At 41.4% G+C, this 14,417-nt stretch overlaps 1 protein-coding gene across 1 annotated transcript; it reads left to right on the top strand.

Annotated features, from left to right (window-relative positions):
• The first annotated feature begins 351 nt into the window (after nt 1-351).
• Nucleotides 352-14,123, top strand: ARL14EP (ARF like GTPase 14 effector protein). The gene is made up of 4 exons (XM_077818483.1): nt 352-535; nt 5,414-5,922; nt 9,403-9,533; nt 10,594-14,123. Exons 2-4 carry the CDS (start codon nt 5,500-5,502, stop codon nt 10,820-10,822), a joined length of 783 nt encoding a protein of 260 aa, XP_077674609.1. The 5' UTR covers nt 352-535; nt 5,414-5,499; the 3' UTR covers nt 10,823-14,123.
• Nucleotides 14,124-14,417: the final 294 nt, after the last annotated feature.

Below are 14,417 nucleotides of genomic sequence, written 5' to 3'. Positions count from 1 at the left end.
AGACCGAGGGAGGGCAGACGAGCGCCGCAGCTGTTCGCCGAACTTCTCCAAGCCGCCGGTTCTGCTCTGCTGCGGAATCGCCAATGCAGCCCCGGCCTCCGCCTGGGAACTGGGGCCAGCAGCAGCCGCGCCCCGCGCAGCCACGAGCCCCTGAACGGTCCCTCCAGCCCGTCCCCTCGCGCTGGCTTGGGCGGACAGGGCGGGACTCGCCTCCCCGGCAGAGAGCCGCAGCCCGAGCCCCGCCCCCTGAGTGCCCGCGCGCCCGGCCCGCAAGTAATCCGCATGCGCAGCCTCGCTCGCGCAGCAGCTTGGTCACGAGGGCGTCGACCCCCCCGGCCCGCCCGCCTCTCTCTGGTCGCTGTGTGTGTGTCGCGGACTGAAAGGCAGCGACTCTCTAGCCTTCCCGGCGGCCTCGCTGCTCTGTGGTGCGCGGCGAGGTTTAATGGCGGCCACGAGTACCGCGGCGCTGGTGGGGGGCACTCGGGAGTCGGGTTCCGGGGTGGCGGCACAAGGGCGGAAGAAAACCTACGGCAAGGTACGGGGCGGCGGGGGAGGCAGGGTTTGGTGGAGGGAGGCTCTGAAGCGGGAGGGCCTGGCGGCGGGCTCGCGGGAGCGGGGAGTCGGAGCCGAGGGAGGGCCCAGTGCGGCTGCCTCGAGCTGTGTCTACACCCGGGCTAGGCCGGCGTGGCTGCGCTCGGGGAGGGGGAAGATTTCTTCATTGCCCTGAGCTCCTCCGTAGCTGGGTCGATGTGAGTTTTCAGGGTAGACCAGGCCTCGGTGTCTGCCCCGCTCCGTTCTGCAGCAGCCTGCGCGCAGGGGCATTTCCCCTTCTTTTGAATGCTATTAACTTTGGTCTCTTGGTCTTGTATTATGGAATTGCCTACAATGTACCTCTTTGTCATCAGCAGTGCTTGTGTGAGTTTGTCTCTAATAAACCTTGCTTTGCTCCACGTTTTGTCTCCGTATACAATTTACTCTAAAAACACTGATTTTTCCCCAACCCTGCACCCAAGTGATTAAATAAGGGTCAAAGGCAATATAAAGCCTACTTAGAATATCAGGGTTGGAAGGGACCTCAGGAGGTCATCTAGTCCAACCCCCTGCTCAAAGCAGAACCAATCCCCAATTTGTGCCCAGATCCCTAAAGGGCCCCCACAAGGATTGAACTCAATCCTGGGTTTAGCAGGGCAGTGCTGAAACTGCTGAGCTATCCCTCCCCCCAGTAGTACAATACTGTGATAGTTTAGGTAGATAGGCTGGAGCTTTTATTTAAGTAGCATTTGCCAAAAGTAATGGCTGATGCTGTCTCAACAATAAAGCACATAAAACTTCAGACATCCAAAAAAGCTGGCTCTAACCAGTACCACTGTTTGGATATATACAGCAGCATGCCTTCCTACTATAAATAAAAAGCTGCAATTTGATATGCCTGGTCTCTGTCTATTTGGGAATGGAGAGAGCTGAAGTTGCAGCTTCTGGCTGTTCTCCTGTTTTCTCCTCATAACACACTACTATCAGTCTAGTTTTATTTCATTTCTTGCCACCTTTACTTCAGTTTTCAGCACTTGTTCCCTGCTTTCCCACTGCACTACTCCTTCAAGTGTTCTTGGCTTAGCTTACACAAGTGCTTCATTGTGCCTTGAGCATCTGCGTCACACATCACTTTGAGCTGTTTCAGTTTGCACTGTTCAAGCAGTAAGTGTCAATTAGGAAATCCTGGTGAATACAAGCCTTACTAAAAAATAAAATAAAAAAATCTCTTCTATTATTGTGTGAAATTTTGTTCTGTTCCATTTTGCACTGAGAGCTATTCTAAATTAAAAAGAACGGTATATACTTCTTCCTTTTTCCAATTTGGAAATCCATCGGTTTCTATGTGTGTGCCAGCAATTCACATATAAATCAAAGGAACGAGAACTAAACTTATTGTTCTGTAAACTTTATTATTGTTGAATGCACAGATGTGTCCCATTTAAAAGGTGCTTTCTCAAAGCAGAGTACAGTTGGAGCTTCAGGTAGTGCAATCCTCCATTATTGTGGGTGTCTGCCAAGAATAGCAATCAGAAAACTGGATGGAAGTTTCATTTTAAGGAAAATAGATGCAAGTGAATAGAAAATACTTTTTAGTAATCTACTTTATTATTTCAAATTCAGCTTCCAAGTATTCAGCTTTTGAATGCATCTGCAAAATTGGGAACCTGTTTAATTATATATTGGCTATGTAATATGTGCTATTTTTAATGTAGCAGGGGCCGGAATCATTCAGAAATACACACATAGTGAAGGATCAAACAAACAAGCTTTTTTTTTCCTCCAGCACATAGTGAAACCTAGACTACCAGTATGCAGCTTACACCACTGCTAGAATTATTCATTGTCTATTACATTTAACCCAAAACACATTTTTGGTAAAGGCCATAGAAGTAAATGTTTTATATTTTATATAAATATTTGATTTTATGGTTGTCTGTTCTGATTCACTCCTAAAATGTAACCCATAAAGTGTAAGATAAAAATATCCAAAAGAACTGCTAGACAAGTATCCTTAAAAGTGATAAGCTTAAAGCTCAAAAAAGATTGAAAATCTTAACATAAGAAAATGACCAGTGCAGCATGTACCAAAGTAAACCCTGACAAGTATCTGAGTTGTTATATTCTCAGCTGATGAGTTCTGAAAACAAAGTCAACAGTTTATATGCCAGCCATAAAAGACTTACAGTTTCAAAGGCACACTGTCAAAGATCAATTCTGTCTGGAGAAGAAATCACTTTCTATTGCTCAAAGTAAACGCTAAAATTCTTATCATTCAAAAATATTGGAGGGGGAAGTATTGTGTAGTTTGTGTACTTGGTTCACTTGATAGTTCTTCGTTTATAGCCAGTTTTGTTCTTTTGCCTAATGTCAGTCATTTTGGCTGGTTTCTGTGGCTCTCCTAAAAAGCAAGGGAGGGGAGAAAAATATGTTAAATAAAAATAATTAGGAAGTTGTTGCGGTAAAGCCACAAAAATTGGCGGGGTCCTGGATCTAATTTTAATTGGCTGGATTTTGGTTTGACAATGAATGAAGCAATAATGAAAAAATACAGATAATCTTCCTATGCCACTAACGCTGAAGACAAGTGTAAGCTAATATGTAGAGCAGCATTTTCCAAACATTTTTGCCCACGGACCGCTTTTTAGCCTATTACGGAACACTTATAATATTATTTTGTAGTAGTTTGGTTTTCAAATAAAAAGTTGCATTATTTATGCTCAAATATATTTTATTTTATAAAACAAAGCAAAAATACAAATTTATAATAACTTGAACTAACAATTTCTAACTGGATAGCGCGTACAAAGTGGTACAAAAATCAAGTGCAAGAGTCAAAATTAAATTCTAGATTCTTTCACGGAACACCTATTCACATCATGTGGAACACCTGTGTTCCGTGGAACACAGTTTGGGAAACACTGATGTAGAGAAATGGGAGTCTCTGGTGTCATGCCTCTACTCCAGCTATATGAACGTTTTCAAATGAACATACAGGTTATACTATAAGAGCTTATAAATTCTATGAAAGTGACCTGCATAAGAATTTGGAATAAATTTTTTCAAAGCTCAAAAGTCCCCATTGGTTTCCAAATGTTAGGTAATTATAGAAACCCAGGGTAATTGCATGCATTTCAGTCATGCAGACCTTAGGAGCTCTTCAGGGCCAGAACGTCAATCAGTTCTCACAGAGTTAACTTGACTTTTCAGATAACCAAGAATTTTGGTTAAGCAGAGTTTAGATAATCTATGTTTGACTGTAAATACATTCCTTAAAATACAGGATTGAGGGCTGCAGCATGAAATCAGTTAGGCAAATAGCCAATGCATTTCAAAAATAGCCAACAAAAACAAACTTGCTGCTCTTAAAATGAAAACCGCATATATTTCTCAACCACTTGAGTAGTGTCAAGTTTTTTTTGTTTGTTTGTTTGTTTTTACTGTTGCCATAGCATCGAATGCTGTTGCTGAGGGTTCTGGTATGTCTCATGAAATTTTTTTAAAAACTCAGAAAATTAACAGAGCACCGCTTAATTGCAAAGCCTGAACAAAAATGTTCAGGAAAAATGAACATAGTAAAAACTGTTATTCTGTAGTATGTTATTATTTCTGTCTTCAAACTACTATAGAATTGTGCACTGGAAACTGGTTCGATGCTCACTGAAAATAGTGCCCTAGAAAATCATTTGGTTTTGGATTTTTACTTTTAGAAACAACTATCTCATGCAAGACACCTGTGAACAGTGTCTGCAGTGAATAAATGGTAACATTCTGATGTGTTCCTCATTTATTCATATTTATATTTTAACTGTAATTAAATTTTTAATATACATTTTGAACATTAGGTAACATTGATGTTAGGTTTAGGAAAACTCTGAAGCATTACAATCAAGGGGATTTCTGCTGCAAAAATGCTGCATGCAATTGATTTTCATGGTCTCTGTTTTTAAAAGATATATTATCTAGTCATTGTCCTGTGTCAAGAAACCTTTCTAAGCTTTAGACACTTAAAAATGACGCTAGAAGCTTCTGTATATTGGTTAGGTCTGGAACACTTTTTCATTAAATATTAGTTTTTATTGTTGCTAGAATATTACATTTTGTGTGCTGAGTATCTTGCTTTTATTTTGTTGGAAGCGATAACTCAAGTAGTTCTAAAATACCTTTTTCCAGTGTACAGCTGGCTTTTGATATATATCTATAAATAAAAGATGGATAGTACTGTCTCCATATTTAGCAAAATATGTACACTTTATTCTTGTTAATGTTTCCCAATTTATATATTTGCCAAATTCTTTATACAAAAAAAATCATGTGGTTGAATTTATAACTCCAAGTTAAGTTTATGTTCTTAGTTCAAGATTACTTGTGGGTGGGCTTGGCATTTTGAAAAGCAAATTAACTCAATATGAATGCTTCTTAACCTTTTGGCTTCAAGCACATGCAACTTTCACCATTGTGTTGCACTAGAAAATCTCACAAAGCTTTTATCAGACTCTTCTACACTTTTAAGGGCTAATGTTGGGCTTGCAACTAGCTTTGATGTGTGTATCATATCAAACGACAGCGTATCTAAGATAGTACACTTGGAATTTGTACTTTTCCATAGATGAGTTTAGGTATTTAAAGTAGGTCAACATTTACCATAGATTTGAATACAAGCCTCACCCCCTCCCCCAAAAGGAATATAAATATATACTATAGCTTAATTTCTGAATAAAATCCAACATATCCTCAGCCTTATCAACTATAATAAAAGGAAATAGTACACTAATATTTCATAAAACTTAATTTTAGGGTTTTTTAACACTTGAACCTAATCTCTCAAGCTCACAGATAAAGGTTTCAGCACAAATCTGATTGATTTTAATGCTTTCTCCAGGGTGATCCTCATAGAAACTACTAAAGACTGCAAAGAATTGATTCTAGGCAAAGTAACAGTGAAATAGATTATACTGATCAAGTAAGATGGATCCATGCTCAGTTGGAATTCAGCTCCAAACTGCTAATGAATGTCATAAGATATACTATACCCGTCACGCTGGCTTCAAGACTAAGCAAGATCTATCTTCATCCGATCTGCTACTACTTCAGCTTAGGACTGGAGTGACTCTTTCTGAGAACAATACAATCTGCTTCCATCATGCAAAAATTTACATTGACAGATTTGAAGATCTGCAAAAATCATGTTGTGACCCATTTAACATACACAGGAAAGTATCAAAGAAAAACTTACGCGCAATCGACTTAGATGATGCAGCTTTTCTAAGTGCCAAGTTTGGAAGACAGTTTGTACCTGGTTGGAAGCTTTGTCCAAAGTGTACACAGATAATCAATGGAAGTGTGGATGTTGACCCTGAAGATCGCCAAAGAAGGAAACTTGATTCAGACGTATGTATATGGGTCGATTTTTCACCCCTCTAAACTCTACAGGTTAATGGGGTGGGGCTTGATTTGAGTCCTACATAAAGAAAGCTCATAACTTGTTTCCTTAATGTGAAAATGTTAATTTTTTTAGTGTACGAGAGATATTTATAAACCTTCTTTTGAAAAATTCACCAATTTAATGGGTATGTGCTTTAAAGGGAGACCATCAATCTCTTTTGTTTTTATGCTAACTTTTTTAAAAAAATCTACTTTCTTATAGGACAGTCATTAAATAGTATGTGTCTTGACCTTTTAGAAAAAAGAGGGTTTTCTGCTCCCCTGTAGATGTGCGTAAAGGTCTTTTCTTGGGCTATTAGCTAACACATTCTAATACGTTACTAAAATCTAATGTAGACAAGGCTGGATGTACTTTTGATGTACTAACTGATCCTGTTAAAAGACCACACTTTTCCCTGGGTTTTAACGCAGCTAGCTTAGCATGTGTTAAAATGTACACTGCCTGTCTACAGTAGATATTTAGAACATGTGTAAGTCCTAGACTAAGGCTATGTGTACACCGGCAAGTGAAAGACAAAACTTTTGTCATTCAGAGATGTTAAAAAAAACACCCTCCCGAAAGAAAAAAGTTTTGTCGACGACAAGTGCCAGTGTGAACAGCACTTTGTTGGGAGGAGAGCCGAAAGACAGCGGCTATACTGCGTGCCTTTTAGCGGCCCGGCTGTAGCGGCCCAGCCATGTCACTTAGAGCTGCGTAATGTAGACATAGCCCAAGTCTTAGTGCTGCTAAATTACAAAAAAAATTTACAGACTGAAAAATGCTGGCTTTTTTGTCATAATAAAATATTGTCTAATCCAGCAGTTCTCAAACTTCATTGCACCGTGATCCCCCTTCTGACAACAAAAATTACTACACAAGCCCAGGAGGGGGGATCGAAGACCAAGCTCTGCCACCGCGGGCAGGGGCAGGGCCAGGGCCAGGGCCAAAGCTGAAGCCCAAGAGCTTCTGCTCTGGGCAGGGGGCATGTAACCGTAGCCCTGGGCAGTGGGACTTGGGCTTTAGACTTCCTGGGGCCCAGGGCCAACACCAGCCTTGGCGACCCCATTCAAATGGGGGCGGCCTACTTTGGGGTCTCGACCCACAGTTTGAGAACCCATGATTAATCAAACAAAATTTGAATGACACATTAATTGCAAACTTTTTCTGAAGTATTGCATACTGCACAGAAATAATTCTTACCACAAAAAATTTACTGGAATTGTTTATGGTGGACTGAGTCCATGATGTTGTGGTCTCAGTCCTACAAGGTTACTGTACTAAATTTGGCATATTTGTACAGCCAAGCTTGACAAAATGACTTATTGTGTTACTTACCTAGAAGGTAAACAAGACAAACTCATTTTTAGAAGGGATGAATCCTCCCTTTGTGTACATACGTTATTTCAGAAATATGGCACGAAGTTTATTTTTATTAGTTTTACTGTATATCCTCAAATGTCCAATATAATTGGTTTAGGAATCTCTGCATTTTGACTTGTCAATATCTGAGGCACTATCCAGAACACGTCCAATCTCTTTTCATTATAAAAATTCTCATCAAAAGTTTAGTGGCATCATGGGAAAGTTTTTTAAATTCTGTTAATCTGATGTAAATATGTAACACATTTAAAATTACAAGCCATTTTCCTGTACATATTAACTCTTTTGGAGAGAATTGCTTCTTGATCCAGTCAAGAGAGGAAATGGAGTTGGAAATTTTTTTGTCTTATGTATTCAGAGGTTATAAGAGAAGAAATAGAAAACAAAGGACTTAATGGGAATAAAACCAATATATTAATTTACCATTTTGATCATGTTAAATGTTAGCTCGATTTAAAAGAAACTAAGTTTGGTGCTATGGGAGGGAAGATTGACCGCTTTAGAAGGATTGTAGGTTATGCTTCTAAGACAAGATATTGAAATTTAGAAGCAGCTGCCCATGTAGCTATAGAGCATAGGTGGGCAAACTATGGCCCACGGGTCACATCTGGCCCGCACGACCCTCCTGCCTGGTCCCTGAGCTCCTGGCTGGGAGGCTAGCCCCTGGCCCCTCCCGTGCTGTTCCTCCTCCCCAGCAGCCATGCTGCCAGCACAATGCTCTGGGTGACCGGGCAGCACAGCTGCAGAGCCGTGGCCTGACCCGGTGCTCTGGGCAGCGTGGCTGTAGCGCCACCAGCCACCGGTGCTGCAGACAATGTGGTAAGGGGGCAGGGAGCTGGGGGGTTGGTTAGTGGGGCAGGGGAGTTCAGGGTGGTGGTCAGGGGGCAGGGGTGTGGATGGGGGCGGAGCGGTCAGAGGGCAGGGAACAGGGGATGAATGGGGGCAGGGGTCCCAGGGGAGGTCATGGGACAGGGAGAAGGGGTGTTTGGATGGGGCAGGGGTCCGGGGGGGGTGGGGGCAGTCAGGAAGGAGGGGGGGGTTGGATGGGGCAGGGGTCCGGGGGGGGGGGGTGGGGGCAGTCAGGAAGGAGAGGGGGGGTTGGATGGGGCAGGGGTCTGGGGGGGGTGGGGGCAGTCAGGAAGGAGAGGGGGGGTTGGATGGGGCAGGGGTCGGGGGGGGCAGTCAGGAAGGAGAGGGGGGTTGGATGGGGCAGGGGTCGGGGGGGGGGCAGTCAGGAAGGAGAGGGGGGGTTGGATGGGGCAGGGGTCCGGGGGGGGGGTGGGGGCAGTCAGGAAGGAGAGCGGGGGTTGGTGGGGGCAGTCAGGAAGGAGAGGGGGGTTGGATGGGGCAGGGGTCCGGGGGGGAGGGGTGGGGGCAGTCAGGAAGGAGAGGGGGGTTGGATGGGGCAGGGGTCCGGGGGGGGGGGGTGGATGGGGCAGGGGTCCGGGGGCGGTCAGGGGACAGGGAGCAGGGGGTGGTGGTTGGGGCAGGAGTCTCGGGGACAGGAACCGTCAAGGAACGGGGGGATGGGTAGGATGGGGTAGGAGTCCAGGGAGGGCTGTTGGGGGGGCAAGAAGCAGAGGGGGTCGGGTACGGGTCAGGGTCCAGGCCATGCCTTGCTGTTTGGGGAGGCACAGCCTCCCCTAACTGGCCATTCATACAATTTTGGAAACCCGTTGTGGCCCTCAGGCCAAAAAGTTTGCCCACTCCTGCTATAGGGCATTCCCCAAAACTATATTTTAACAACACATCAGAGCCTTATTAGGAAAGGGTTAGAGGTCAGAGTGAGTGAGAACCAGAAAATAAGAACCCTTACAATTATTAAAGTAAGGCTTATATTACTATTTATTCATATAACTTGCATCACTAAGGGTGGGACAGTTACTTTGTGTAATTGTTTTCTTTTAAGATTTAGATTGTCCTCTGCTGATAGATGCAGCACTTGGCCTCAGCTTTGGGCTTAACAATTTACTTGAGGCTTCACAAAATCCCAGCTTGATTGTCAACTCTCCTGTGGATCTGGTTTGGTATTAATATTTAAAATGAAAATTTCTATCTTTGTTCAGGGGCGAACAGCTAAAGCTTTGAAGTCCTTGCAGTTTGCTAATCCAGGACGACAGACTGAATTTGCTCCAGAAAGCAGTAAAAGGGAAAAGAGAAGGCTACAAACAAAAAGCACATCGGTTAATTCTGACAGGTGGGCTGTTTACTATGTTAATTCATATTTAAAATTTGGGATGTTTGGATTGTCTCTCTCTTTTCTTTTCTTTTTTTAAAGCTTGGAGGAGTGATGACAAAACTAAGTCTTTATTATGTAGCCCAATCTCCTTTTTGAGATAGCCTATTAATTTTGTTTCAATGTATAGAATATTACAGTAAAATATTTTTGTCAAACCATGCTTTGAGATTATAATAGAATAAAATATTAGTTAAAACATGGCAATGCTAACCGAATTTAAACATAGCAACTAATTCCATGTATTATTATGCAAAGTAAAAGTCTGACAGTAGGCAAAACAAACTAAGCCAAATAATGCAGGCCTTATGAGAGGGAAATATTCATGCGACTATCACCTTTCATTGTACTAAATTCAATATAATTCTTGTCACACTGCTAAAGCATAAAAAAATGGATATATAAAAATAAATAAAAATCTGCCAAGTTAGAAAAAGGTCACCTATCAACTTGGGCAAGACCCCACAACTTCAACTTTTTTTAATGTGATTTTCCCACAGGCACACTTGGCTTTTTTTCTTTTCTCCTTTTTTTTAAAACCACACTTTTTGGATTGACTAGAATTCACTAGGACATAAGCTCTGAGTAAAGTGTAAAAGGAATATTTCCTCAGCTGTCAAAAGTACTTCATGTATAGTTGTGTACAGTCTCTTGAAATGCAGCTATACCTGTTGCAAAAGATTATTTTACTGTGTATTCGTAAAGTGAATTGCAAGTAGCTTTATATGGAATGATGGTAAGGAAGAGATTGAGAACCTTCTTGTTGAGAACCTCTGTTCAAAAGAGCTACAAAAAATATTGCTCCAGTTTTCAGAGGTCAAATTTTAATGTACGTGGTTGACAATAAGCAGTGGAGTATGTGTAACTTTTAGAATGGTTTGGTGTTAAACCTTTCAGCACAAGAAAATTGCTGACAAAGTTTAATCTCTCTCTTCATCCATTGCTAACTATTTGTAATCAAGTAAACTGGAAGGTCTTCTGTTATGAATGCTGGAAGTAACACCTGTTTTTCATTATACAGGCAAGTCATCCCAGCAAAGAGTAAAGTCTATGATAGCCAGGGACTTCTGCTTTATAGTGGGATGGATCTCTGTGACTGTCTTGATGAAGATTGCCTGGGATGCTTCTATGCTTGTCCCAAGTGTGGTTCCAACAAATGTGGAGCTGAATGCCGCTGTGATCGCAAGTGGTTATATGAACAAATTGAGATAGAAGGAGGAGAAATTATTCGCAATAAGCATGTGGGTTAATTTATAAGTATTTGTGTTGCATTCCAATACAGAATTTGATGGTCTAATGAAAATCAGTGGAAGCTGTCATAACACACATGAACAGTCTGTTCAGACTTACAAATTCATTGTTTGATATGGTTTAGAAAGGTTGTTACTCATACTAATTGTGTGTTGTCACACTTCATTCCACCTTGTACTCATCCATACAAACCAGCAAAAAGGCTGGAACAATGCCGTGCTTGACTGTTCAGTGAGAGTTTGAAACTGAGTGGCTGGTTAAGTGTTAAAAGAAATTTGGGATTAGCTGCTGCATATGCCCTGCTCTGTAGAGAAGGCTCTTTCTCCATGCATCTCTTCTTTCTCACCTCTCCCCTTAAAGACTTGGTGTTCATGTTTGTTTTTACTATCTTTTAAAAATAAATGTAGTCTCTAAGTTTAAAATGTAAGCAGTGGCAATCGTGACCAGTATTAGCAGGTGTATAACAAATAGTAAATGCTGTATTTTCTAAAATGAGTTTTGGGACTGTTATAGCACAGTTAAACATCTAACAATATAGGGGCTAAATCAACATGTTCATTGCACTGGTTTGCTATAAATATACTTTTAAAAATATAAATAAGCTCTATCCTAATTATTTTAACAGTATTTACCACTTAGGGGGTGCTGTCTCACAGATGGCAGTTGATAGTTTCTGCTAGTTGCACCATTGGAAAAGAACTAATATTTCAGGATGGGGGAAATCCTGACTTTAACACCAAAAGTATAAAGACTGTCAGCACTGCTTTTACAAACCCATTGCTTTGGAGCTTGATAACTGGGATGTTTGTTTAAAACAAACCCTTTCCTGAATGAAACTTGGCATATACTGTGTCTATTCAGTTTTGAAATAAAACTCAGTAACTATCTGATTCCTAATGACAGGAGCACAGTTATGGAGGCAGGACTCTGCAACACATTGTTTAAACAAATCTTTCCCAGGTAACCTAGATGTGGTTTGTCTTCTGTTTGCTTTGTTTTGTTCATTGGGGTGGACAAAGGATGCCTTTCTTTTGAAGATACCTTAGTATTACAGCACATTTGCTGAGAATATTTTTGATAGCAGTTGAGAAGGCTAGATCATCTTCCCTGCTATAGCTACTCTGTGCATCCAGCTTAAACAGTCACTTGCAGATTCTCCCTAGATAGATGAATCAGAGCAGCTTAGAATCATATAGTGCTCTTACAGCCCCTAACTCCCTCTCCCCAGCCAGGTTACTAGGTATGTTGCTGATGCTGCCTCTTGAAGCTATGGATAGCTGACAAAATGTAGAACAACCTGAAGGCTCCTCACTTACACTGGGGAACTGGATCAGCAGTGGGCAAGAGCAAAGCCATCTTTGCAACCTACTTCCTAAAGTGAACTGGGTGAGCAAAAGCTGAATCTGGCATAGAGTTTACGTTTGTGGTCATATGCATGTGAGGCATCTGGATTGTAGTGGCTTCCATAACATTTGTTATCACAAGCCTATGATAGAATTGCTTCTTACTGTTTTGCTTCTCTCTTCAGCTACTATAGGGGATCATAGCATAAAGAAACTACTTCATGATATATTTCTGTAACCATTTGCCAGATTTAATATCTAGTTTTACAGACAAACATTTTTTCATGTTCTTTGGAATTGTCACTGTATTGACATAATTTGATGTACTGCTTTACTATAAAGTCTTACTTGGGTTCTAAATAGGATTATTTAAATCATTTAGACTTACAGTTAATTCTGTAGTAAACAAAAATTCAACATGGCTAATCCACGGTAAACTGAACTGCATACTTTAATGGCTTTTTTTGGTAAAGGTTTACAGATGCAGCTAAAATAGTCCAGATGTCTTTCCTCTGTTGTTTAGACTAAAAATAGCCAAACTGTTGTGCAAACCAATGGAGTTTAAATAATTTCAACCAAAGAGTAAATTTAGTATACCTAGTTTCAGACAGAATTAACATTTCACAGCTGAGTTTTACAAAACTCCTGTAAATTGAAATTTTATAGTAGAAATGCTAATAAATTCTTAACAAGTTAGACCTAACAGCTTTACAGTTAAACATAGCATTGTTTTGAATAAGAGAAACATAGGAAAATCTTGTACAGTCTTACTGTAGCTTCAGACTTATTTTGTCAAACTTACATATTTTTGGACTGATTTGCATCAATTTTGCTCAAGGATGCCATGTAACTATTGCCTTTTGAAGGATTTTCTTGGTAAAATTTTGTGATAGTGTAATTTTGCTGTTTAGTACAGGGATTCTCGGGACAAATTTTTTGGTGGCCTCAGAGTGTGGCCACTAACTCTTCCTGGGGGCCGCTGTCACACTTTTCCCTAAAATACTTAATTACTGTTAGAAAAAATAAATATACACATATACATGTCCAAATCATTGTAATTTATTTATTACTAGCTAATAAGCATGTTGTGAAAAGTGATCTTAACAAACATACAAGTATCACTTTTCACAGCAGACATACTCAGCCCCGGCAAGCCTGGGGACAACTTAAACCCTTGATGTGGGAGAGGAGGGCCGAGGGAGGCAGCAGCGGGCTGCAGCCTGAAGCTCCGTGGCTGGAGGATGTAGCCCAAAGCTGCGCAGCTGGGAGCCCAGGGCTGCAATCTGAATCCCTGTGGCAGGAGCCTTCCCCCCCCCCCCCCCCCCGCAACCTCAGAGCTGAAGTGCTAAGCCCCACTTCTCTTGGGAAGGTGAGGAACTCACTGGCTGCCTGCTTCTCTAGTGTTGTGTTCCAGGTGTCTCCAGGGGGAGGGGGAGAGGGCGAGGGCAACCCTGCTGGTGGCCCCAGTAACCAACACCAAGGTGGTGCATCCAGGAACACCAGGGAGGGGCTGCTGCTTTGCTCTTCCCCTCCCCCCCCCCCCCCCCAACAATCCAGGAGGCTGTGGCTGCATTTGTGAAACGCTGGTTTTTAGTATAGGTATTTTCATTTCCAATAAATGATGTGAAACTCAGGAGGTTTGCAGCTGTAGAGCTGGTACTCATGAAATATTAAACTCCAAATCCGACTCATGCTGCATTTTAATCTGCTTGCTTTTAAGATAATGTTGGACGTTCTTTTCTTTTATCATTGGATTTTTGATTCATGCAATACTAACTATGAAATAATTCACTGAAATGTAATGTAAAAAAATCTCTTGGCCTTTCAAGTTCTGGTAAACTTTCTGGAGCATTAAAACATTAAAGCACAATCTTACTCCTTACGCTCTCAACTTTATAAGAAGTCTTGTATTTTTGTTAATCAAATGCAAATAAATATAAATGACAGTAACTTTTAACTTGGTCAGATGTACTTAGTCTTTCCACTTACTACTTCAATAGTAATGTTATATAAATTAACGTTAAATGAAGGGTTAAAAATTGTCTTCAATTACCATGCAACTAAAAATAATATGGCTAGTGTTAGAACAATTCACTAGAAACACTGGGTACTTTGAGTGGTCGCTTTAGACAGGAGTGCCTAACAGAAGGCTGTCCTTAGTGCAGGTTTCACTGTAACCTTCTAGGAGGTAGCCTCATGGGATTTTGTTTCTCTACTCAGTTTCATTCCTATCCATATTGAGGTCTAAAGA

The sequence above is a fragment of the Eretmochelys imbricata genome, chromosome 6 (assembly GCF_965152235.1).
Source record: "Eretmochelys imbricata isolate rEreImb1 chromosome 6, rEreImb1.hap1, whole genome shotgun sequence".
NCBI classification, from domain to species: Eukaryota; Metazoa; Chordata; order Testudines; family Cheloniidae; genus Eretmochelys; species Eretmochelys imbricata.
This window is presented reverse-complemented; position numbering and strand designations above follow the sequence as displayed.

Excerpts from the sequence above, each read along its gene's own strand:
- ARL14EP (XM_077818483.1), top strand. The coding sequence starts at position 5,500 with ATGGATCCATGCTCAGTTGGAATTCAGCTCCAAACTGCTAATGAATGT. Across the intron at positions 5,923-9,402 it reads GAAGGAAACTTGATTCAGAC|GGGCGAACAGCTAAAGCTTT; the intron begins GTATGTATATGG and ends ATCTTTGTTCAG. Across the intron at positions 9,534-10,593 it reads ACATCGGTTAATTCTGACAG|GCAAGTCATCCCAGCAAAGA; the intron begins GTGGGCTGTTTA and ends TTCATTATACAG.